The sequence below is a fragment of the Ceratotherium simum genome, chromosome 6 (genome assembly GCF_057802395.1).
Source record: "Ceratotherium simum simum isolate JZ-2026a chromosome 6, ASM5780239v1, whole genome shotgun sequence".
In the NCBI taxonomy this organism is placed as follows: domain Eukaryota; kingdom Metazoa; phylum Chordata; class Mammalia; order Perissodactyla; family Rhinocerotidae; genus Ceratotherium; species Ceratotherium simum.
The window spans coordinates 77,017,917-77,045,253 of record NC_141905.1 but is presented as its reverse complement, the minus strand read 5'-3'; the positions used below and the strand labels follow the sequence as shown (position 1 = coordinate 77,045,253).

Here is a 27,337-nt window from a genome sequence, read left to right as displayed (position 1 = left end):
TATGTAAATATGTTTTTATATTTGTCATAAATTTGGAAATCAATTTTATTGGGCATATACAAAGAGAATATTCGAAGAGAATATAGTAGTCCAAATCTGGTGAGAGAAAACAAACACAGAAACATACTTCTTCCTTTCGTTTTTTTATAAGGTCTGATTTTCAATAAAAATTACACTTAAAGGTGGATGTGCCTGTTCTTTTCCAAGTAAACCGAAAAGGCCGTTAAGCTTTTGTAAATGAGAGAAAACTGAGTTATCAGATATTTATTGAGCAATTACCAGGCATTGTGCTTAGAGTAAGGGACACAAAAAGTGACCGCTGGCCTCTCTACCAGGAAGGAGTTGGTTTGGGCTCTGTAACAGCAAGGGACTCTGTAAGTGTTTAATAATGTTATGTGGATGATCATCAAAAGGATTTTTTTTAAACGCACACACACAGTGCTTACTCTGTGGTGTAGGACCTGTTCTAGGTAGTTTACAAATATTAACTTATGTCTTTATTATAACTCTATAAGGTAGGTACAGTCATTACCTCCATTTTATAGGTGGGGAAACTAAGGCATGGGGAGGTTAAAATTAATTTAAACCAGAAAAGCACAACAGTTAAGGATTGATGTCTTGTCTCTAGTTACATATTTTCCGGTACTCACCCCCACACTCCAACAAAACAAATAACTACTCTCAATTTCTATGATTTTTAAAAATCTGATCAGTAATTTCCTTCTTGTGGCTTCAGATACATTTGGAAATGCTAGTGTTTCATTTACTATTACCATGTAACAAATCACTCCAAAACGTAGTGGCTTAAAATAACAGCTGTCTTTTATTTTGCTCACAAATCTACAGTTTGGGCAGGGGTTGGTGGGTTAGTTTATCTCTGCTCTACTCTGCATTGGCTGATGCAACTTAACCAGGAGTTGGGGACTTTCAAGATGGCACACTCAAATGGCTGGCAAGTTGTGCTGGATTTTGTTTCCTCTCTTGTGTCCTCCAAGAGTGAGCGTCCAAAGATAGAGGAAATGGAAACTACCCGTTTCCTAAGTCTTGGGCTGGAAACTGGCACCGTGTCACTTGCTGTATTCTGTTAGGCAGGCAGTTATAGAGCCCAGATTCTAGGGGAGCGGATCTGGACACACCTCTCATTGCCAAAAGAATTTGTGGGCCATGTTTTAAAACCAGTACAGCAGGGCAAAATGAACACCCTCTCTGCTGATAAATAATTGGTACTTGAAAGCGCCGTACTAGCAACTGTTTCATGAATGAAGACAGTGACTTCTCACTGCAGATAAAGCTAGTTTTCTGTCATCTCTCCATGGTATAATCATTTTTTCATACATATAAGCTTATAAAATGGCGTCTACTTTTTGCTGGTAGTAAACTTGTTTTCCTTTGAAATGAATTTTTACTTTGCATTAAACTTTGAAAACAGCAGAAATACTAAAATCTACATTAATCCAGGTTTCTACATTATGTGGTATTGTTGTGTTGATGATTCTGAGCAAATACGACAAAATAGGTTAGTTAATGGTAGAACTTTCCTGAGAAAATGTACTATGTTGAGTTGCAGTAGAAGATTTATAGTTCAGTTTGCACGGAGGGTTTTAAATAATTACATTTCAGTTATTATCCTTAGGAGTTATCTTTTGTGTTTTAGTTCAGACCCTTGTAGTTTGAGATTTTTTGAAGTCAAGAGTATTTTTAGTTTTAGTTTTGATTTTAAGAATTGCTTCTCAAATTAATAAAGGAGAGAAGGCCCTGGGCAAGCTTGTAGCTCAGGAATAATTGAAAGAGCAGAGGAACTTGGTTCTGGTCCCAGTTCAGCTATTAAAAGCCGTGTGACTTTCAAGAGGGCACTTAACCTCTGTAGACTTTAATGTCATAATCTGTAAAGGAAGAGATTAGCACTAGAAGTTCTCTAAGGTCCTATTCTAGTTTTAAAACTATTGACTTACTGACAGTTGACCCTCAGTGGATTGTTGGAAGGTCCTTGTTTCTTTTAAATTATATAATTTTTGGAAGAAAACTGTTACTACGGGTAAAACTTGATTAGTACCAGTTTGCATATAAGATCAGCATTTCAGTGATGGCGTGGTGAAGTAGAAAGAATACAGAATTTAGAATGAAACACAAGTTCTTGGGCCTCTTCTGCCACCTGTTAGTTCTGTGACTTTAGATGAATTATTCAGTGTTTTTTGTTTTGTTTTTAGCCTCAGTTTCCTTATCTGTAAAAAAAAAAAAAAAAAAAGGGTAGATGATGATAAAGCTTGTGAGAAAGTAAATTCTAAATTAAATAAAGTATATGAGAGTTAAACATAAGGTAAAGTACCTAGGACCTGTTAAATACTCAATAAATATTTTTTTTCCTCTCTCATGCTACTGTTTCCCCCAGAGTCCCACTTCTTTTTCCTTAAAAGGGGAGATCAATTAGAAAATCTTTTAAACACTGTTTTCCTCAAAAGAGTTTAGGTAGACAGGATTTTAGTGAAATGTTATCCTTCTCAACTTTAATAATCTTTTGTTATTGGATATAATTATTTCCAATTAATTCATCCCAAATTAATTTATATACATTTTATGTATAATTTAACCTGTGAATTTATCATTGCTTCATAGCTGTCAAATTTGACGTAGGTGATTATAGTTATGTAGGGGTTGTTGGCAAATGTATATATTTGACCACATGATGAATGTGTGGTTGAACGTGAAGAGTTGGTGAGAACAAGACTTACTGAAGGCCGGAACGACTGTCAAAAAGTACGACAGTGGATTAATAGAGCCTGGGTTTTGGGTACATGTTGAAATTAGAGAGAACCTCGAGTAGAAGAGAGTCTCTGAACCTCAAATTTAGAATTTCAGTTTTTAAACATTGCATTTTAAAACAAGATTTTCTGCAGTGCTTAACATTTGTTATTCTTAAAATTTATCTATGCCATTCAAAATTATAACTATCTACTGATGATAAAATCAGAAGGATAAACTTGAACAGTGCACCTCTGGCCTTCATCATACCAAGTCAAATGTAGCTCACGTTGTATGTTTGAAACCGTAAAATCATTATAGGCCAAGTGAGAGGGCGTTCCCATTTTTAAAAAGGCATGGACAGAAAAAAAACAGGTTACACGATTTTATAAGCCTAGCTTAGAGTAAAATTATGCCAAGTTTTATGGGTTTTTGGTTAGTAAATTACAGGTCTTTGAGAGAGAAATTAAAAATGAACTTTTGAGTCAGTAATATCTGTTATGTCCACTGAATAATGGAATTTATTTGTATCTGTTAATGATGTTGTCTAGAGGAATTATTCCTATCCATTTAAAAATGTTGTAGTAAAATTTTTTTGTGGCAGTAGATAACCTGAAAGAAAACTGACTCTCTTGTCACGTTCTGTCTGGGCCACGTGGTCGCCAGAGTCAGGAAGGTGAGAAGGATGAGCTGGTGTGATGTGTTGCCTTTACCTTTAGTGAGAAAAGAAAAGGACGTGCAGCTGTAGCATTTGGGAAAGTGAGTTTCTGACTCTGATCGCAGTTACTGAAACTACTAATAACGTGTGTTTCAGAAAACTTCCAAGAGCCTCAAATATGGTGATTGGGGGAAAGAGAAATGATTGAGTGAGTTAGAGAACATTCTATTCCCCAAATGTGTAAATCTTTTGAGTCATGAACTTAGTGGGAAGCACTTTCAGTGCACTCGCTGAGTACCAGGAGTACTCGTGCTTTTAGAGAACTTTACTTACTTACTTATTTTCAGAACCTCCATGAATTGAGTCATTTCCATTAGTGTGTCAACAGCCGTGCTCGTATTTACTTGTTAGATCGAGCTACTGCATTGGATTTTTAAAAAAAGTCTTTAGTGTGTGATCTCTGGTTTGTTCTCTCGGGCTGTTCTTTTCTTGTACTTGTTGACCCTTCAGTCTTTGGGAGAAATAGTAATAGGAAGCCAAACCTTGACAATCAGAGTTACATCATTTTTATAACCCACTTTCTCATCTTATTTCAGCTTTACTTTTAGAAGCCCAGTCAACACCATTTCAGGTCACACCTTCAACTATGGCAAATATTGTGAAAGGCCTGTACACTCTCAGACCAGGTAAACATTCATCATTTATTTTTGGGTGGGACTTGTTTGTTTCTTTATGACAGTTCCAGCCTTATCCAAGAGAACATTGTTTCTCTGTGTGTTTTCTGATGCCTAATGGTATTTGGATTTGCTATAGCAAAAAAGTTGAGTAGAAACTCATCGTTGTGAAATGTAAACTCAGGACTCACTTGGAATCCTTTCTCTACTAGTGAAAACCGACTACTTTGGGAAATACAAGAAATAATTTATAGGAGACACTTTAGATAAAATTGAATCTCATGTCTGGCCTTAATCTCTGTCTTTTTTGTTACGGGGTTTCTCTTTCACTTTTACCCCACACTGCAAATATGCACAGGCATGCACATTCACAACTCCATCTTAGGCCTGTTATGTAACTTGCAGGGAATCTAGAAGTGCTGGTAAAGTTACGGTCATTTCATAAGGATATTTCGAGGAGAGATACAGTCAGGATGGCAGAACCAAAAAATCAAAGGTCTGTGTTCAAAGGCTTGGTTTGTAAATTATCTTAATGTATCAATCTTAGACTAAAAACATTGTGAATTTAAAGGAATTCCAAGATACTTTTGTGTATATCTTCCTATTGTAAGCTAGAACCTCAAACTTGTCATACAGTTGTCAAGCCAATTAAAAAATGTTCATGGGAGAGAGATTGTACAAGTTCTCGAAATAGAACATTGTTCTAATCCGGAAACACAAGAGATGGTTTTTTGACAGTAATTACCTTTTTGTGAAATTCTTTTGTCATTTGAGGATTAAATGAAATAAAATGTGATCTAAAGAGCTTAACACAGTACCTGATGGTATAATAAGCATGCTAACATTAAGTGTTGTTATTACTGGCTATTTGGGTCCAACGGTTATTTTATTTTAAGTAATTGATGGCTTGATCATTTGCTTAGATAGATATGTCAGAATTTAGCTTGCTAAATAGAAACCTAGTGAAAACGGTGGTACTTGAGATAGACTGTGATGTCAGAGATACTTTTTTTCTCATGCTACTTTAAACAATTAGTGACTTCTAGAGTATTCAGATTTAATGTTAAATTTGGATCAGGTCTTGCTCTTGTTATAACTTTTTACCAAATTATTCATATTAAGTAGTTACTTATATAAAAAATATTCTATTGCATGTGTCCAATAAACCAGTGTTTTTCTAGCATCTCAGAATTTTGAATTTTATTTTACTAAATGTGTTGAAAATGGCTCATAAATTTTTCTTTTAGTGCTAGGTTATGAATGATTTTTTTTTCTTTTATTAGGCATCCAAGTGCAGTATGACAAATTTCTAAATTCTGCCTTCCAAGCAGGCAACTTTATCATAAGCTCTGGCTTTTATTATAAGTAACAAAATTGCAGAATAAAACTAATCAGTGAGGGTGGAAAAACCTATAGATACATGTTTATCTAAATGCTGTTTATCCAGGTTTGAGCTCTTTTGTAATAAGATTCATACTACCTGTGAGGAGAATTCTGTATTTGAGGATTGTCCTTTTAAAAGGTGAATTTTTGTCACAGACTAACCTTTTGCTACCTGAGGCGTTTTCTGAGATACTATTGAACGGATTTTTACATTTACATGTCTTGCCAGTACCCATTATATTCCTGGTTTATTAAAGCAGTTTTATTCATCTGATAAATTTAGGTTAAGGTATTTTAAAAGTAAAAGTTTCTTTCATTGCAGTGGTTCTCAAGTGCTGATTTTTGTATAATGAATGCATCTGAATCACCCAAGAAAGTTTTTTAAACTCTAGATTCCTGAGCCCTAATCCTTGGAGATTCTGATGGCTATTACCATTTTTGGTGTGTTTCCTTCCATTCTTGAGAAGCTCATTTTAGAAATAGTTCCAGTCATCCCATCCTGCCCTTTTTAGTTTAATACTCATGCTTTTCTTTGTTTCTTCTTCTTTATTTAATGACTGTCTGGGGTTCCATAAAATGGCAGATCGCTTTGACTCCTGCCGGCTCTGATTGGTTAGTGGTTAGTGGTTCCCTGGAGCGCTGTATTGAGACTCTTTCTAAAGCCATATTTGAGCTGAGCTGGAAGGAGGGACACTGTTGAGAACATGTTGCCATGAGTTTGTACAAGGGGTGAGTGGATGGCCTTGTGTCGTTTTCCGTGCTTGTTTTTTTGCCATCTCTAACTTGGCTATTCTCCTGTTGGACATTTTTTTACCTACCAATGACCCAGCATTGCACCACAGCATTTAACATGTTTTTTTCAGATTTAGAATTATTTACTCATATTACAGTTTTTAAAGTGAACTCACTGGATTAGATAGAGCATTGACATTTTATGGTTTTTGATATATACAGTCAAGATATTTTCCAAAAGGGAAAATTTAAGAGGGCTAGATTAAAAGAATCCAGAAGGGATAACAGTGCTGTATTAGGCCGACCAACAGGGAGGGCGATGCTGGTTTCCTCACACCCCTGCCACAAGTGAGCAGTGTGTATGTTCAGTGTCCAATGAGGAGGGGGAAGGGAGTGCGTTTATTTTAGCCTGAGTTTTTCTGAATATTAACAAGGCTGTTATGTATTTTTTCTTGTGAATTATTTAGTCCTATCTTTTACTTATTTATTTGGTCTTACTGATTTGTAAAAATGCTTTATAATAAAAATACTAATTAATCTCTGTCATGTCTGCTACAAATATTTTCCTTAGACTTCTCTTTGCCTTTTTATTTATGAATGTTTATTTTTCTTTAGATTATTCTCTTGATCTTTTATATTTTTCTTAATAACCATTTAATTCTCTTTTCTTTTACTGTTATATATAATTTGCTGTGTGATTTAACATGGGTCAAAATAGGTTTTTATTTCAAAAGTACTTCCCAGTTATCTGCAGCATTATTAAATGGTCAACCCCCCATTTTTGTGGTACTTCTTTTTTTATATCTCTACTTATTACTACCTGTACTATTCTATTCTTGGGCCAGGATATTGTTTTAATTAATGCTTAATAGGGCTAGTATTTCCACCAGGCGCCTTCCCTCCAAGTCCCCTCCCACTCTGAATTCTTTGGTTATCTCATTCATGTTTTTCTCTGTATTTAGAATTTTTGATAAGGTCCATTCAAAAATTCTCTGGGAATTTTCATTAAATTTTGTTAAATCAGTAAAATGTAAAAATATCTGCTTTCTTTATACTGTAAATTCTTTTTAGAAAGGAAATCTAATCTCTTTGTATGTTCTTTATCAGAATGGGATTGCACTAATTTTTTCCCCATTTTGTTTGGTTTAATATATTATTATTATTCTTTGAACAAAAGAAAACTTTGCCTTTTCCATTTAATTAACTTTGTCTATATGATTTCCTTAATGAATCTTTTCCTTCCCTCACAGAGTGGGTTCAAATGGCTCCAACTCTATTTTCTAAATTTATTCCAAACATTCTCCCTCCGGCCGTAGAATCTGAACTTTCTGAATATGCTGCTCAAGATCAGAAACTTCAAAGAGAACTTATACAGAACGGTTTTACCAGGCAAGTTTTTTTTCCTTTTGTGACGATATATGTCCATTTCCTTGGGCTAGTTGGGCTTGGCGGGGGAGGGAATTCCAGGGTTCTCAGACCAGGAAATAACTGTCCCAGAATCAGGGGCCACTGCTGGGAGGGGTAGTTAGGTCGCTGTCTCGGGAAACGTTGAAGCTGGGTTTTGATTTTATGGAAGCTGCTCTTCACTAAATGGACTTGAAGAAGGGACTTTTTTCAATTGGGTGGGCGGTTAGGCTGGGCAACCTCCAATAGCTCTTGCAACTTACTAGTTCTGAACATTTGGAAAAACAATGTAGAAATTTTATGATTAGTTATAATGTACTTTTATGACTAAACTAGTGAAGAGGCTTTAGATTCTGTTTTTCATAATTTCACTTTTGCCCTAAATTCTAGTTGTTTCTTCTTAAAAAGTAAGATTTCTCTTTATATGTGTCCAGAAAATTTGCCTCACTTGACTTCGCTAATTTTTCTAAAATTTGCAATTCAATATCATGGCTGTATCCTGGAAAATTTTGTGAAGTGCATATTTTCAGCTAAAATTATATAAAAATTTTGTGATTCCCTATGGGAAAACAGCTGTGTCACCAGATCATTGAAGGGTACAGTAATACCTTATATTTTCATGATCCATACTCTTTACTTAGCACTTTTACATATCTTTTCTTATTGGAATCCCTGGCATTAAAAGAAGACAGACACCTGGCCTCCTCACTTAGGCATGGTTGTGACCACTGGAGATGGATATTCTCTTTCATAGGTTCTGAGGCCAAAGTCCCAGAATATGAGTCATAACCAAGATCACTGTTACTAAGTCTTTAGTTTCAGCACAGGTTAGGAAAGAAAGCAGATAATTTGTTCTTTGTTGGCCGATGGGTTGGCATTTATTCCAGTCTTGTCCCTGCGGCGTCTGTTTTCGTGTGCTGGTGGTGGTAGTGAGTAATCCACTGGTCATTTGCCCCACTGACTGGCAGCTCGCACTGGAAAGGCTCAGTGAAGCCGTGTAGATAGACCTGGTAAACCCGACTTTATTGTGTCAGGTTAGGGGAAGGAAAGGCCAGTGGGAAACGATAGAATGTAAACAGCTGGTTTTTCTCCCTGATGCCCAGTGGTCAGGTGTTTCCTGACGTTAACTGAAGTATTTCTAATAGTGGTATTATTTTCATACATAGAATGAGGCCATTTAATGCCATAGTCGTCTTACTTATTCATTTTTGAAGAGCTAATGTATTTATATGGTTCAAAAATCAAAATGATACAAAAAGTATACATTGAGAAGTTTTGTTTCCATCTGTCTCTTCATCTTACTCCCACCCTATTAGGTAACCATTTTTATTAGTTTCTTATGATTCCCTTCACTGTTTTTTTATATACAGATAAAAGCAAATACAATATATGTTCTTATTTTTAATTCTTTCTTACGCATTCCATCGTGTAGATATACTACAAGTTACTTTACTAGTCCCCTGTAGATGGCAACGTGAATTATTTCCATCTTTTGCTATTACAGAGAGTGCCACAATGAATAACCTTGTACATGTGTAATTTTGTACCTGTTGCTGGTATATCTGGAGAGTAAATTTCCACAAGTGGGATTGCTGGGTCAAGAGGAAATGCAGTTAGAATTTTGATTAATATTGCCAAATTGCCCTCCACAGGGATTGTGCCATTTTGCATATCCACCAACAGAGTTTGACAGTGCCTGTTCTTCATGGCCTTGCCTCTGGGGTGTGGTGCTACCCTTTTGGATTTTTGCCAATCTGGCAGGTGAAAAATAATTACTCAGAGTTGGTTTAATTTGCATTTCTCTTATTATGAGTGAGGCTGAGCGTGTTTTCATGTGTTTACTTTTTCTGTAAATGGCCTGTTTTTGTCCTTTGTTCACTCTTCTCTTTGATTGTTGGTCTTTCTCTCTTAGTTTCTAGGAGCTCTTTCTGTAGTGAAGAGATCGATTCTTTGCCCAAGATGAAACAGTTATTTTTTTGTTTGTCTTTTGACTTTGCTTATGGTGGTGTGTTTTTATTTTTATTTTTTAGTTTAAGTCATGCAGAAGTTTTTTATTTTCGTGTAACTAACTTTATCAAGTTTTTTCTTTATGGCTTATGTATTTTGAATTATAGTTAAAAGTTTTTCCTTAAATGTTTTTATTCATGTTTTATTTGAATGTTTGCTTTTAATTTTAGAGATGAGCTTATTGATGCCTTTAAAAAATAAAGTCTTCTGAAAACTTTTATTTCTGTGAAACAGTTTAGGAAGAAGCTTTTGTGGATTTTTCTGAACACCTTGAATTCACCTTCCAGAACAGTTTGTGGGACTTTTTAAACACATCCAGAGACATTTTCCTGATGCTAATTTTGGAACTAGAATAAGAGAACAGGGTGCAGGAGTGCTTGGTGTGTAGTAGCTGTTATGTCAGATTTGCTTGGGATGAGATGAGTAACCGACTCCATAAATAGCTGCTTGTAACATTGCCTTTGTACGTGAAGGACTGACAGCCAAGGCCAGGTTGGTCACATTCAGGGCAGTGCCTTGGATTTTTGATGTAAATTGGAATTTTTGTTTCTCTTAGTGGAATTCTTTCATACAACTTTTGCCTGAAATTTAAATGTTAGAATTCCAAGTGGTGATAAAATTAAAATGTTTTAGTTTATAAACATTCATGAATTGGGCCATTTCTAGAATTAAGTTAACAATTCATTAGATATTTACTATGAGGACTAAAGTCTGCCTCATAAATTATCCTGATGGCGCTTTGCACAAAGTAGGCCCTGCCTAAGCTGACGTTCTCAGACTCACTCTGCCCACTGCCGAGCTGCCCAGACCACTCAGAGAGGGTGTGCACACACCGTCTTCTAGCAGCTGAGAGAAAATCTGCCTGTATTTCCAGCTCTTGTGCTTGCAGCTCTTGTTCCACATTCTGCCCTGCCTGGCTTGATACCTTCTTTGATCATTATTTGGCTAGGATTGTTTTGGAAGAAATGCTGTCCACTGATGCAAAAAAATTTGAGAATATAGTACAGCTATCTAATAAGAATTCTGTTACTGGCTGTTCTGATATGAAGAGTCTTTTTATGGTTTATGCCTAACCAACCACGTGATTCCTGTTTGGCTGTGCAAACTATTTTTTCATTTAAGATTATGTTCCGCTTAGATGATGTGGGGAGTCCTGAATAGGCAGTACACAGCTTTAATATGGATGGCACAGAGTAAGTCTTTGAAATGTTTTGAAATAATGTGTAAGTGTTGTCAAATATATACTCTTGCAGTTAATGGACAGATTCTCATTTGAGCTGGAGTTTATGTGAAAGATTTTTAGGTGCCTGGAAATATAGTATGGATGTATTTCAAAGCTAGAATTAACATATAAGCTAAAAGCAACATTTTCTTTTTATCTGTTACCTGCATAATTGAATTGATTATTGTGGGGTTGAGCAGGTTAGTGTCTGTTGTTGTCAAAGATTACATTATGGAAGATAAGCTCATTTGGGAACTTCGAACATGCACGTCCTCACGTGGAGCATCCTCATTCACACAAGCCTGCGGTCCTCCACCAAGCGTCTACCAAACAGCTTTTAAAGGCAAATAAAATGTTGTTTCTGAGTAATTGTTACTTGAATTTCTGAAATGAAATAAAACTTTATAGAAGTATTGTTGGTCTTCTAGCCGAGAGGGTTACTCTAGAATTGGGGCTTTTCCATTTAGTAGCAGGGATCTTGTTTCGAGCGCAGCTTGTAGCCTTCCGGACCTTGGCAGCCTCTTGCATACATCACATTTACACTCTCTCTTCCCTACTCCTGTTGTTCTCACATCTGTATTTTTCTCCTGTTATTTTTGCACGTTCAGTTTTTATTTAAGCTTTGAGGGGTGGGACTGAAGGTTGTCTGTAGAAATTGAGGTTCCAGATATAAGATCTTGTATCTTTCTTTTGATCAGCACTAACTTAATTATTTCAGAATATTTGATCAATGCTACTGTGATGATACTAGTGTAAATAATAATGTAAGACACTCAGCTGGCTTTGGGTAGGTGTAGTGTTAACAATAGAGCTGTTGAGAAGGGACATTAGAATGTCTGTCCCGAGCTCTTTAAGCTGCCTGAGGCTTGTTCATGCTACATGTTGTGGATGTTTTTTTCTCTAAATGCTCAGCCTAGAGGAAAACCCTTCAAAGGCCATTAAGTTTGTTCTCTTTCTGCCAGTCATTAAGACTCCTCCCAACCCAAGCAAGAGGTTTCTGTCCCGGTCTTGATCATGACCAGAGAAAGAAAGTGGGAAACTTTGGCAATCTGGAAGATGAGCAGGAAGTAATTATTTGGACTAGCATTTTAATAATCCATCTATAGAGCCATTTATGAGTTATTCACTAATTCGTTAATTCAGCAAATGTTTATTTTTTACAGTGGACACCGTTCTAGGTACTGGGTGAACAAGACAGGCAGCGTTCCTGTTTTTATGGTGCTTATGCTCCAATGTCAGGAGATAGATAATAAACATGTAAACAAATTATTTCAAATAATAGTAAGTGCTGTGAAGAAAATGAAACAGAGTGTGGGATAGAGAGTGAGTGAGCAGGGTGTGTGTGTGGGGCTTTTCCATCTCACTTGGTAACGTGATGCCTTCTGAGGAGGGGACGTTGCAGCTCTGGTGCAGGTGATGATAAGGAGATAGCCAGGTGGCTTACTAGGGGGAAGAGTGTTGTAAGTACAATAGTGCTGACATGTCCAAGGGACAGAAGAAGCCAGAGTGGCTGCATTGTAGTGAACAGAGGTAGAAAATGAGGGTGGCAAGGTAGGCAGGAGCCATATCTCACAGGGCTGGGCAAATGAATTTGAATTGATTTTTACTCTAATGGAAAGCCACTGTGAAGGGCTTTAATCAGAGGCGTGAAGTAATCTTTTTTATGCTTTTACATGAGATCACTCTGGCTCTTGTCTGCACTAATAATAGGACTCTTGCAGTTGTGTAGGGGAGAGATGACGGTGTCTTGGACTGGGATTGTAGCCCTGGGGTTGATGAGGAGTGGCTAATTTTGGATTATGTTTTGGGATAGAATGCTACAGAGTGAGGGAAAGAGAGAAATCAAGAATGAGCTAGGATTTTGGCCTGAGGGATCGGGTGGAGAGTAGTGCAGTTTACTGAGGAAGACTGAGGAAGGAGTGGGTATGGAGTGGAGTCAGCAGTGCTTTCTGGCCAGGGAAGATTTGCGATATATATAAATCATCCAGGTGGCGATGGTGATGAGGCAGTTGGACCTACCCGGCTGAAGTGTAGGGAAGAAATCAGAGCTGGAGATAGAATAGTCTTTGACCCACTGGCATGTGGATAGTATTTCAAGTCACAGGACTGGTATGATCAACATCCTAGATGAAGGAGAATATACATGAAGAAAAAGCGGCCAGGACAGTGTTGGGCAGGGCCAAAAGTGTTCCAGGAAGGAGGAGAAAAGCTGTGTAAGTGCTGCTAAAGGACCGAGGAAGAAGAGCTAGTGAACTGGTCGTCATTACTCATTACTTGAGCATTTTAGTCATTTGTCTGGATTATTGTCTGAAAAACTGGAGAGACAAAGATAGAATTTACAGGTAGCATAGGACCTAATCAGAACCTCTATTTTCTTCTCTCTAAAGTGGAACTAGCACCTCTGCTGTAGGTGTTTGAGATGAGCTGGTTACTGTGTGTGAAGGTTCATGTCCTTCCACCCGCAAGAAGAGTATTCAGGTACATTAAGATTCTGAGAGTTTTCAAAAACTAAGCAGTTCTTGGTCTCATAATAGGGCTTTTAGGGAAGATTTTGAATTATTCTCTCTATCGCATATTTGAAATTTGCCCTAGTGTATGGAGGTCACCAGGGATGTTGATAACAGAACCCAGGTTAATCTTCAAAGACCATGCTAGTCTGAACCTATGTGGAACCCAGTGTAAATCATCTTTGTAGATAATCCTTCATTTAATAGCTTTCTGTATTTAAAAGACAGCACCCTTTAGCTACGAATATTCAGGTTATAAATGACTCAACTACTGTTTAAGTTTAATGTGTATTTTAAAATAGGTGGATGGGTTATAATTGAACTGTTTGCTATACTCCATTATCAGTTATGTCAGTTCATTTCTCCTGTTTTGGTATTTGAAGATGTCAGTCAGTTCTGTTGACTCTCTCTTCTTTTCTTATCCCCAGAGGCGACCAGTCCCGGAAGAGAGCTGGGGATGAGTTGGCTTATAGTAAGTAACAATATTCCGTACCATCTTTGGTGGGTTCGTGATGTAAGGCAGCCACTGGTGGGGACCATACAGTGAGTATGAGGATGTCCCTAGTTCTTGAGGGTGCTCTCATAAGGCAGTGTGTGTGATCAGGTCAGACTGTTCTGCAAGCTGTGGCAGCTCTGGGGTCCAGTTGGTGGTGGTGGTTCTCAGGCACTTGTCAAGGGGCTACCAGATTCTTTAGTCTCTGTGGGAATGGGATAATGACCCAGTCTCAGTCCTGATGATCTAGCCCCCTTTCACTTCACTCAGAACCGCATGGTTTTGAGTTTTTGGTTTTTTAAATCTCCTTTTGGGGGATTGGGAGAGGGGTGAGAAATATATGTTAAATACACAGATTGCTACCATTATCTAATGCTGTCTGCTGTTCATACTTTTTCCTGTTCTGATGTTTTCTTTCAGACAGCTCATCAGCATGCGCAAGTTCCAGAGGGTACAGATAGTGAATGCATTGAATGTACTTTCCTTCCTGAAAAGAGGACACTGGAGCTGCAGAGACTATTGAGAGCACAGCGGGGGTCCTGCGACACGCAGGAGCTCTGTCACAAAGCCCTTCTTGGAAGAAGATGTTGGACTTCTTACTTTGGTCTGTAATTTTAAAAAACAAAAAACTAACAAAAACAAAAAAACAGTCAGTTGCTGCTAGCTTGGGGATGATTTTGAAATGGGACAATCCTTTAATGAATTTATCTACAGATTCCGTGAGGAACAAGCGTCTTGAAAAGTGCCCATTGCTCAGTGAAATCGGGTAGCCCAAATCAGCAGCTTCCTCCAAAAATATAAGAGCAGAAGAATCGTTTTTTTTCCTAAAGCACTTGACTCGTTCATTTGTGGACTTGGCACTTCGGCATATTGGTTTTACACATCAAGATATCTTTTGCTTTAAAATCAAGCGGATCATTACAGTATTTTTCACCCATAACCAAAACAAGCCCCTTTAAAAGAGTTGGTCTTTATTTAGCATTAGAAAGTCTCATTAAGGGAAAATGCTAACTCTGCTTTCGCTATAACTCTCCCCCCATCAGTTCACAACTTTCTTCTACTCTGTGCCTTGAGCTTTGTGCACTTTGCAACTCTGTGACCATGTTGTCAGACTCACAAATGCTTCCTGAAAAAGTTTATGGTATTACAGACTAACCCACCAAGATGTCAGGTGTGACTTGGTAACAGGATGCGAAGTAAGTGGGAAAATAGAAACACGTGGGCACATTGGTCAGATTTCCCCCTACTTCACCTTGGCATCTTCATGTTAACGTTGGGGACCAACTCTCATAGAACATTTCCATTCCCTCTATCACTTACCATGATTTCACCAGCTGCTGTCATTGGCATTATGCTAGTTTGGGGGAGGCGGGACCTTAGTACTAGAGCTCCCTTTTTAATATTGTTGAGAATTATCCAACAGTGAGAGCTGGTTCCTGTGACGCTGCAGGAAGCAGATATGGTTATTAGATCCAAGTATAATCAATGGTCTGGGATTCCTGATCCATTTCATTTTAAATGGGTGAAATAAGTACTTAAAAAAACAGTCTGCAGTCTGCATCTTTTAAACCTTCTATTCGAGTATAATAGAGAAGCAGCCATGCTGTTTTAAGGCTCCCTTTCAGCTGTGGCAAAGCTATATTTTCTGTTTTTCTATACCCACAGTGCTATTTAGTTCCTTATGAAAGACTCTGAAGCTTATTCTAGTTGTTTTTGAAAGGCAAAGAAAAATAGAAAGATGTGGCAAGGGAAAAATATTTTTCTTCTCAATTTTGCTTGAATCTAAATTGAGCATATGCTTGACTCTATTTGGCTATGTCAGACTAATATTTACTCTTTAGAAAACCTAGGGCAGAAAAAGAAGACGTATCAGGGATGCTGTCACACTTGTGGTTTGCAGATTTTTCATAGGGTTGCCTCTGCCACTTCAGTTGATCCTTTTTTGGTGAGTGGCATGGGTGGGAGAGTTAGAAGTGTGATATTCAGAGCCAGTAAGTCATCTAATAGAAGTCCTCTATTTGTAAAATTATTATTCAAAGAAGTAGAAGTAAAGGTGGTCAGATTTATTTTTTTAAGTACTTATCAACCAGAGTTGTTGGATTTTGTGGAGGACTTCGAATTGGACACATTTAACTCTGTGAGCATCTTGGATTGTATTGATAAACACTGAATTACTGTAAGAATATATACAGGCTCTCACTATACCCTGTACAGTTTGATTTGCTGCACCAGTAACATTCTAATATCATGGAAGAATTCCATTTTATCATGTAGTGTCCAAATTTTCCTTTTCTCAGTGGAATGCTTGCTGCAGGCTTATAAAGAACACTTGTACCTGGAGGGTCTCCTGAGTGGTTTTAATAATATTTCTGAAAGGAGCAAAATTAGAGTGTTTCTTTAAATGTGGATGAATTCTTTAGTGTCCTAATAATATACCCAAACGCTTTTTATGGGAAAGACTGTTCTTCTTTGGCCAACAATGGAACTTTCCCTATAAAAGCATCGTATTGTGATATGAATTGGCATTAAAACCTTTGGATGCTTTTGCATTATTAAGTTAATGGAGAAATATTTTATATTGTCTTCTTTTTATTATTATGTTTGTGTTAAAAAAAAGTGGGCAGCATAAAGTTTGCAAAATTTAGTTTCTCTGAATTTTTGCACCGGGACCGTAGTCAGCTGTGGGTCAGGGCTTGGTTACTGCAAAGCCGTGATTGGAATGTGCTGTAGAGAGAATACACACGTTGTCCCAGTGCATGTGACCTGGTGGTTACTCTTCTTGGCCCCTTGAGGTACATTGCAGTATGAAAAACCTATTTCTTTATTTCAAGTCGAAATTGACCTTGCTTATTTAATTGGGGTTCATAACAAAATTCTTAGTTTGCAACATGAGAGGAAATCAGATTTGCCCTCCATTTTGTATTGACTAAGCACTGTTTGCCAGAAAGTATTTTCTTCTCGTGTTTACTTGCGTTCTTCTTGCCAGTACAGTATATAGTTTTTCCACTCCAGTTAAGTACTGGCTTTTGTGGGGCCCGGATCATTGAAGACAGAAGATGGCACATGCAGCGTTGGTTGTTTCATTAGTCAACGCATGCAGTTGATGTGGCTAAACTGACTAGCGTGTGTGTGCAGCCTGAAACTAGAGCCTCCAGAAGCAAGCCAGTTCGGTCTCCTGGAAATCATGACATGTAAAAGTAAATAGATGATCATTGTTTTCAGAGATAGTACTTATTTTAAAGATTGGCCTTAAGCTTCAATGACAGTGTCATCTCGTGTCCTCTGTTGTCACTGCTGCACCCTCACCTGACAGGAACTACTACTTTGTTTTCTCTGGGGCAGAAAGCAAAACCTGGTCTAGTGACTCTTAACCTAGTAGTTCTTAGGTGGAGGTAGTGAGAAGAGACACAAACCTGGGTGCATGAGTTGTGCATTATTAAATTTTGCAGAAAAGTTACTTGTATTTCCTGTCCCTTGTACAAGTTTGAGGCAGTTCCTCTCCCTTTCTTTGAGATACAGGATGAAAACTGATTTTTGAGTAAGCGAAATTGCAGAAGAATGGATGCCCGCGGCCATTAACGCCGCACACGCATCTGCAGCGCTGCAGCCCCGTGAAGCCGCCACTCCCCTTGCTATATGCCATGCTTTCTGTTGGGTTGCAAATTTGCACACGTAAAGAATTCCTCAGGAAGAGTTTGCACATGCATCACCTCACAATATTCTGTACTGACCGAACAAGGGATTTGAAAGTTTCTCAGCACAAAAGGAGAACTTCAGAGTGGTGATCTGTGCAAATGTACTAGCAAAGGTAATGGTAATCCAGCAAACACGGTTGGTTTCTGCAGTTACAAAGTGAACAGGAGCACTTGTATCATAGTATTTAAATAAGCCTGTTTAATCTCCCAGAGTAACCCTTCCAGACTTTGTCTTCTTCTTACTGAGGCTGGCTGTATTTTCTTCTGTTTTTTGTGTTTTATTGAAGTTAATTATTTCCATGATTATTATGCAAGAGGCGTTCCCCTTGAGCTAAAATTCAGTTGTTTAATAAGCACCTATTATTAAAAAAACTGAATATTGTTTTATGAATATACACTAATCTGAGATATTAAAAAACTTTACAACTAAAAAGCAAAACAAAAAACCTACATTAGCTATCCAGTCATTGTTTGGATGTTTTGAGTTGATTTTTGTATGGTGTCTCATTGAGCTTCTTAGCTCAGAGTATTGTGTTTACTTTAGTCCCGGTCTAGGCCTCTCAAGGGGACTTTAAATTTTAAGATCAGGTTGTGAATCCCTTGACTGACACCTATAAGAGGTTTATAAGACCTTTTTGGTTGTGATTACTATTTTCAATAAGATTACATGAGATGAAGTTCATGTTTATCAGAAGTTAAAATAGAGGTCGTAGGAGTTCATGGAGAAATGACTCTCCTGTTACTTTTATTACCTTGTTGAAATTTGCCCCCGTTTCTGGCCACCAGAATATGTGAAAGGACCCCTTTTCTTTTCCAAGGGAAATGATTCCTCTTCTGTCCCCACTGTTTATTAACTAAGTCATTGACACTTTCCCTCCTCTACTGGCCAAGACCTATTTTGACCCTCTTTTCAGAGCTGAGTGGCACAAGTACATACACTATTTCTGCTTATGTTGATGGAGTGCTATGGGAAAATGCTAATCAGAGGTACATTCTTATAGGACCCTAGCATATATTACACCCCTGCTGGTTGGAAATTATCTTCATTTCTGGTTGGACTGCATTGTTTAGAAGAATGTTAATGGCTTACAATTTTGGGAATTTATAGTGTGGCTCTGGGGTGAATTCTGTGGTTTGAAAAGAATAAATATTTTGTATTGATTCTCACATGTCATTTCAATGTTGTGACTATGTACTAAATGCAATAAGACTGTGGATATTCTTTTAGAAGGGTGTGTTTTGTTAAACAGATGGCAATTTAATTGCTGTCATTAGTCCTGTTTGTCAATATTACAGCCATGCTGTTCAGGAGAAATTATTCAAATGTGAAGTTGTGGGAAGCTATGGCTGGAAACAGAAATGCTTATGAGTAAATGGGAGGTCAAATGCAGACAAGAGGCTTTTGCCACCCACCAGCACAGCCAGAGCAAGGATGAAGCAGTGAAGTCTAGTCTGTTGGTGCTTGTTTGTTGGAAAGCGTGGTGGAGCTTAGAAGGGTGTTCTGTACATCAACTCTTTTATTAATCCAAGAAAAACAAAATGGTGGGTGAAACTCTTATTGACCGGGGATTCAAAGCTGACTTTGGCTCTGACCTTTAACTTTTGGTGGATTTTGAATCACTCTTTCTGTATTAGGGAGTATACCGTCACTCTCAAACACTGTGGTTAATGAAATAAATCTTGTACAGATGTCCTTGGCCTTGTTGTGTTGACACCTGGTTCGCTGGAACTTTGTTATAATACAGAACCTGTAATTTTGCTCACAGTGCATTCAAATGCCTCTTAAATGATAACCACACTCGGGCACATGTCTGTTCTGCCATGGTTACTTAGCCCGCAGGGTAGTGTCCATCTTGACCTCTGTACCAGTGATAACAAAACTGTGTGTGTATGTGAGTAAGTGTATACATATATTTACATGTTTTATATACATATATAATATATATGCATATGGACATATATATGTAGTTTTTTTTCTTTCAACACTTGACATGTTATGGACCTTTAATCAAAACTTCCTGACTTGGGGGTCTTTTGGTTATACTGTGCTTTTTTAAAATAACCCCTTGTGTTTTCTTGTGATGAAATTAGTAATATTCCTTAGGTTTTTTTAGTCATACTTTACAGTTTTAGTTTCCCTCTCTCTTTGTCCTCAGAATGCCTGTTGTCATCCTCTTTTTTATGACCTAAGCTTTGCTGTGATGGTATCTACTTTTTGATGACCACACACAGTAGGATTCAGTGACTATCTTTTCTTTTTCTCTGCGTTTAAATCACTTGACAGTTCCCTTCTTCAGCCTTTTTTCTCCCAGCCAAGTAGGGAGCTGTTTAAATCCTTTCCCTTCTCAGCAATTTTTTTTTTTACTGAGTATAAAACATTTCTCCTGTAGCCGGTTTTTTATATGTGTTTATGTGTGTTTAATTTATTTCCTTTATTGGTCTATTTCTCAATAATCCAAAATTCTAAAACATTCTCAATTTCCAAAAATTTGACATAGTAGAAAGAATATCATACATAGAATCTGAGAGCGAAAGTTTAAATATCAGCTTAACTAGTTGTGTGTTCTCGGGTAGGTTATTTTTCTGAACCTCAGTTTCTCTGTATTAATATTAAGCCCTTTTCCTTCCCCAAATTACTATTGATAGCCTCTACGTATGGCAGTGGGCTTAATTTGCCAGAAGGATATAATAATTCTAAACTAAATTATGCACCTAAGTGACTAATAATATGCCTCAAAATATATAAAGAAAAAACCTGGCCACAATTATAAGGAGAAATAGATTAATCTGCCAATATAATAGGCATTTCAACGTACCTCCCACATTAATTAATAGATCATGCAGAAGACAAAATCATGATCATTAGGAGCATAGAAGATTTAAATCGCACAGCTAATAAATTTGATCTGATGGAGAGTAAGAAAATAAGCACTTTTTGCAAACCAAATCTAATGTATTTAAAGTATAACGTGATGACCAAATTGGATTTATCTCAGGAATGCAAATTGGTTAATTTTCGGAAATTGATTGTGACTCATCCATTAATGGATTAACATTGTATGATCAGATTATCTATGAAAATCCAAAGAATCTACAAGGCAAATTAGAGGTTTAAGAGTTTATCAAGGTTGCTGGAACTAAATCAATATGCAAACGTCAATTACATTTCCCTGCATCAGCTACAAGCCGTAGTGGCTTTAAAATTTTTTGAATGTAATTAAATAAAATTTACAGTAGGAGCAAAAAAATATAAAGTACTTAAGAATCTTAATGAAAGGTATCTAAGGCTTTTAATGAGAAAATGGTAATAAAAAGCCTCCACCTTTATTGACCTAGATAAATGGAGAGACTGTGATGGATAAGATCATCTAGGTCTCAACCATTTCTCTGAATTGGTTAACAGATTAATGCAATTCCCACAAACAATTCTAATGGTTTTCACTGTGGTACTTGGCAAGCTGATCCTAGAATATGAACGGAAGAGCAGAGGGCCAAGGATATCCAAGATGCTCCTGAAAAAGAGTGAGGTGTGAGGGGAACTAGTGCTACCAGATTATAAAACTTACTCTCAAATACAGTGATTAAAACAATGTGAAATTGGTACAGAGATTACAAGTAGATGAACAGACAAGAATAAAGAGCTCAGAAACTGACCCACTCATGTACAGGAACCTAAGTTTTAAAAGGACAGTCATTGCATATCAGTGGGCAGAAAGATGGATTACTTAATAAATGGGGCTTCAGTAATTCTTCACAAAGGAAAAAAAATGAATTGGACCTCTACCTTGCACCCGGCACAAAAGTTAGTATCAGGTGGATTAAAGATTTACAGAGGAAAGTTAAAACTATAAAATTTTTAGAAGACAATATATAAGAATATTTTTATGACTTTGGGGAAGGGAAGGATTTTGTAAACAAGATAGAAAAGTGCAAACCATTAAATGATTTGGCTACCTTGATGGTAAGTACTTTTGTTTACTAAACATGCCATAGAGTGAAAATAAGCCCAAGAATAAAATACAGATAATCACAATAAATACATAACTGTTAAATAAGATACAGATAATCACAATGAATATATAACTGTTAAAGCACCTGAATGCAAATCAATAACAAAACAACTTGGGAGGGAAATGAGCAAAACACACAAGCAGGCATCTCACAGGAGAAGAAACAGAAATGGCCCATAAAAACGAAAAGATGTCCAACCTTATTAGTAATCAGGACATGCAACTGAAACCATAAATAAATACTATTTCCTAGCCACCAAATTGGCAGCAACTAAAAAGTCAGAAAATACCAATAATTGGAGAGATTATGACAACAGGAACTTTCATCTGCTACTGTTGGTGTGTACTGCCACTTTGGAAAACAGTATTATTTAGTGAAGTTGAACACAGGTATATCTTATACCTTATACTAGGATTTATGCTCTTAGAGAAATTCATGTGTGGGTGTATACACCCAGGAAACATGTACAGGAATGGTCACAGCATCATTATTTGTAATAACCAAAAAGAAGGAGGGAAGGAGACAGCCAAATGCCCAGCTACAGTATAATGAGTAAATGAAGTACGTGAGTGCAGTGGAATTCTGTAGAGCAGTAAGTGCTGTGTAGAGCTTTGCACATCAACATGGGTGAATCTCAGAAATGATGCTGAGTTAGAAGAAGCAAGTCAAAAGAATACAGTTAGCCTGGGTACCTTTATATAAAGTTCAAAAACAGGAAAAACTATAGGATTCATAAGTAGTAAAACTGTAAAGAAAAGAGAATTATTAATAACATTCAAGATCGTGGTTTCCTTGGTGGGGGTGGAGGGGCGGTGGAGGGGAATGAGAGGAGAGGAGCATGGGGGCTTATAAGCACTTGATAATAGGAATATTTTGATTACTGTAAACATTTTGGTTCTTGAGTTAATATGTAAATTCAGTGCACAGCCAATCCAAATGCCAGAGTATTTATTTTTAATATATATTAAAAATTCGTATGGAAGTATAAACATGAAAATAGGAAAATCTTCATTGAAAGGGGGGGAAAAGGAGGAACTTGCTGTGCCAAAAAAAAGGTTTTTTTAAAAAGTACAATTAAATTTTTACACTGTAACTTGTCTATAAAAATAGACAAGTTAGTGGAAAATAGTTTAGAAAATAGACTCAAATACTTTAAAGAATTTAGAGTACGTTAAAGGTGACATTTTGGAATAACTCCCACCAGGATGGATTATTCAATAAAAGATGCTGCTATAACAAAATTAAGTTGATTCCCATGATACCATTCACCAAAAGAAATTCCAGAGGAACTAAAAATTTAAAAAGAATAAGTTATAAAAACTAGAGGACAATATAGTTAATATTTTCTTGGGATTGGAGAAGTTTGTTCTAAGAATATAAACAAGGGCATGCAATAGAACCCCAGTAAACCAGTCACCTGTCTGCACGCTGCAGAGCACCACCCCAGCGTGTGTATATATACATGTATATTTTTAAATTAATGTTCATGTATTATACTAATACATGTAAGACAAAAAATAGAAAAGAAAAAAGATGAGGTGAAAATGTTTTAAAATATTTTTTGTGTGTATTGTGGTAAAAACACCTTTTTGCTCTAACAAAATTTCTTTTAGTGAGAGCTATATGATTAAAAATGCTTCATTATTTTTGGAACTCCTAGTTTTAACACTTTATAATAAAAACTACTTAATATCTGGTTCTAAGGTAAGTTTATTTTAATGCTAAGTTTTAATGGCTATCGTAGCTGAAGAAGCCACTTCATTAAGATCTGTGGATCCAAATGACTGTGCTTACTGAAAAACAATACTCATTTTTCAATTCCGTCCACTAGTCTTAAAAAGTGTTTGTTGAAATCTTTATAATAAATTTCCATCTTTCTCACTGTCGGTAACTTGTTCTTGCTCAATAATTGGACGTGTGGCATTTTTGTTACTGGTGACAAATGACTTCAAAACCTACTGAAACTCTTTTTTGGATTTCAATTCCCAAGTTTAAGTGTGCACTTAGAATTTTTATAGGTGACAGTTTTTGGCAACACATTTCATAAAGCTGTAGTCATTTTCAAAATCCTCTTAACATGAATGTCTTTTGGAAAAATAGCTACTTTCTTACTCATTGTTAGTATATCATCTTTAGCTTGAAGGGTCGGATAAAGTCTGTTGGTTTGTTTTTTTAAAATACCTTCTAGATTGCATATTACTGATAAGCACTTGTCACCACAAGAAATGTTGGCAAATTGCAAACATTTGTCTTTTTATCAATAAAAATATTAACATCTTAAGTTTGACAATACTTTAAGGAATGTTACTATGAGATAAGCAGCAAATCTCTTTTGGTGTTTAAATTTCCCCATCTCATGAAATATTGTGAAGATGCTCCTATGTAAGATAAAATCCGTATGTCCACTTGCCTTGTAGGGGCACACAAATGACCACATTCTGGAAGAGAACGGCACCATTGTCAGTCCCTCTGCATGTGGAGCTCTCACTGCTCCTTTCAGGCGGCCTCTATGTGCTACCTGACCACTTACGTGTGCACTGTGTATATTCAGTTTTTGTAAAGCTTCTTTACTCTGTGTGTGTGTGTGTGAGGAAGATTAGCCCTGAGCTAACGTCCATACCAATCCTCCTCTTTTTGCTGAGGAAGACTGGCCCTGAGCTAACATCCATGCCCATCTTCCTCTACTTTATATGGGACGCGGCCTCAGCATGGCCTGACAAGTGGTGCGTCGGTGCGCGCCCGGGATCCGAATCCGGGCGCCAGCAGCAGAGCGCGCGCACTTAACCGCTACGCCACGGGGCCGGCCCCAAAGCTTCTTTACTCTTAAAGACATGTGACTCATATTGTTTCCTTCCTGCACCTCTGTAAATCATCTTGTTTGCCTCAGAGACCACTAGCTTAAACAAGAAGGGAGATGATTATTTCACAGAAGTCCCGAGGTTGGGCAGTTCCAGGGTCGACAAACACAGCAGCTTATCAACATCATCAAGGACCCAGGTTTCTTCCAGCTTCCTGCTCTGCCAGCCTCAATATGTTGGTTTTGTTCTTGTATCGCTTCCTTCAGGGTCCCCACTTGGCTGCCTCAGTAGTCAGACATGACCCCAACCCGTTGAGAGGAAGGCCTCTTTGTTTCTCAGCATCTCTTTAAGAGCAAGGAAACTTCCCGGAAGCCCACCAGCATAGTGCCCCTCACTTTTTATTGGGGAAGTTGGGATACAAGAACATGTCCAAACTAATAACTGGGAAGGAGAATGGATCGCCATGGTAGACTTAGGCTAAATAGGTCTCACCTCTTGGGGCTGTGGCTGGGCTCCACCTCCCAATGGCCTCAGAAGGAGGAGATACTTGAATACAGCTGGGTCTCTGTGGGGAAGGTGGGAGGGAGGAATGGCTGTTGGCAACTGTCGGTGGCTTGAATCTACCACACAGGACTATGACTACTGCTAATTGGGAGCTTTGGGGCAAAAACAAACTCCTCTGATTCCACATCAACTTTATTTTCCACACATACGCAAATACCAGCTCTTTCCACCTCTCCTTCAGAGTGAACTGATGTGCTTTTGGTTGAAAGTCATGGAGGTAAAAATCTAGAATCCATAAACGACAAAGAATACAGTCACACCCCTGACTGAAATATCCAGGGGGCTATAAAGAAAGAAGACCAAAAGCTGGAAAGAGCTTGAGCTCACTGAACATAGGCCAAAGAAAACAAAGTCTCTGGCTGGAAAAGAAAATTCTCTCTTGAGTGAGTTTCACACACACCAAAGCCAAGTAGGGTGATGGTATGTAACAATGTAAAGGTGAGAGGGCATTGGGGAACAAAAATAGAACCATGCCAGTTGAGGTAGTTCTTGGTGAACATATCCTCTATCAATGAAAGAAGACAGCTCAGATAGCACAAGAGAGGGCAAGGGAGCAGATGAGAGGGGAACACCTACCATATGGTGATGGCTGCTATTTACTGGATACCTGCCTGTGTAGCAGATGCATTATGCAAGTCGTAAGAGCAATCTAGTGAGACGTTTATTAGCCCCACTCTACAGATGTGTGGTAGGCAGCTTCTGACATGGCCCTCAATGATCCCTGCCTCCTGGTATTCACACTCTTGTGTAATCTCCTCCCCTTGAGTGTGAGCTGGACCTAGTGACTCACTTCTTTTTTTTTTTTTTTTTTTAAAGATTTTATTTATTCATTTTTTTCCCCCCAAAGCCGCAGTAGATAGTTGTATGTCATAGGTTCACATCCTTCTAGTTGCTGTACGTGGGACTCGGCCTCGCGTTGGACGGAGAAGTGGTGCCTCGGGGCGCGCCCGGGATCCGAACCCGGGCCGCCAGCATCAGAGCGCGCGCACTTAACCGCTAAGCCACAGAGCCGGCCCGTGACTCACTTCTAATGAAAAGAATACAGCAAAAGTGATGGATGTCACTTCTGTGATTATATTAAGAAAGACTGTGGCACATCTTGCTGGTGTGCGCTCTCTGACTCGTCCCATGTACCTGCTCTAGTGGAGAGGGCCATCTGGCAAGGAACCGAGAGTAGCATCCAGCCAATGACCAGCAAGGAGCTGAGACTGTCAGTCTAACAGCCCACTAACAGTCTAACAGTTCCACGAGGAAATGAATCCTGCCAACACCCACTGAGTGAACTTGAAAGTGGATCTTGCCCCAGTCGAGCCTTGAAATGATTTCTACCCTGGCCAGCATCTTGACTGTAGTCTCATGAGAGATGCGGAAACAGAGAACTTAACTAAGCTGTGCCCAGATTCCTGACCCATGGAAACTAGGAGATAATATATGTGTGGCGTTTTAAGCCACTAAGTTTTGGAGTAATTTGTTACCCAGCAATAGGTAATTATTACAAGATAGTCACGATATCAGAGATTTAAATAATGTGCCCAAAGTCACACAGCAGTGGCAGATTTGAACCCTTGTCTGTCAGGGTGCTTTCATTTCCTGGCCCTGTCCTCTCTCCTGGCGGTGTCCAGTGTAGGTAAACACTGCCCCGTGGACCTCTGTTTTGTTAGAGGCTGTGCATTCTTAAGACCCTCTACTCATACCTCCCCAGCTGGGGCTGTTAAACCAGCCCATAATAACCTAAGGAGAGACAGCCTTCTCAACTAAGCTTCCATGAGAGAAGCCTTACAGAAAATGATGGGAATAATTTTTTTCACTTTTCCCAAAGATGGTACATAACTTCTAGATGCACAGAGAAAAGTTCCACACAATGGATTCCTTAGGGCATAAGGGCTTAATTCTCTCCAGGAACCCTAGTTGAGAAGGGCTGGGGGCAGAAGGAAGCAGAAAAGGGGAAAATCATGAGGTGTGTTGTGAGGAGAAAAATGGTGGTTCCATGCATTGAGTATCCTCTAGAAAAGAGATTTTCATCATGAAGCAGCCTAAAAAGCTACTGGTGGAGGCTAGGACCTCCTCGTATACCAGAGTCCTGCTAGGGCCAGCTCGAGGCCTAGCCTCTCTCTGCCCCTCCCCCAGCCCAGGGCTCTGCCCAGGTGAGAACAGGGTGAGGCCTTAGCTGGATTGGGTTCTAAGGTTTGCTGCATTTTCCAGAAGTTCCTGAGATGGGAGGAGGCGCATGAAAGGCTCTTCTGCTCAAGCAGAGCACTGCTGGGGCAGAAGCACTTGCCTCAGCCACGCCAAGGGCGGTCTGCAGCCCACGCCCTCCAGGACAAGGTATGGACGTGTCTCCAGCAGGCGCAGTTACTGGATCACTGCAAAATCCCCTCCCTGCATGCGTTAGATAGAGCTGAGGTCATCCTATAAAGAGTGATGTCGTCGGGTGTGGGCTTGTCGTGCAG

The 27,337-nt window shown here is 38.3% G+C and overlaps 1 protein-coding gene across 3 annotated transcripts in view; it reads left to right on the top strand.

The window, feature by feature from the left end:
- The window catches only part of CACUL1 (CDK2 associated cullin domain 1), a 71,750-nt gene extending 57,257 nt beyond the window's left edge, over positions 1–14,493 (top strand). Inside the window, exons 6-9 of one of the 3 annotated variants that reach the window (XM_087432688.1) lie at positions 3,994–4,083; positions 7,503–7,575; positions 13,755–13,798; positions 14,240–14,493. In XM_087432688.1, the coding sequence (XP_087288814.1) occupies positions 3,994–4,083; positions 7,503–7,575; positions 13,755–13,798; positions 14,240–14,280 (248 nt within the window). In that variant the 3' untranslated portion in view covers positions 14,281–14,493. Of the gene's footprint in view, positions 1–3,993; positions 4,084–7,436; positions 7,576–13,754; positions 13,799–14,239 lie in introns of all 3 variants that reach the window. The other 2 variants (XM_004428122.3, XM_087432689.1) reach the window with 2 other exon arrangements.
- Positions 14,494–27,337: the final 12,844 nt, after the last annotated feature.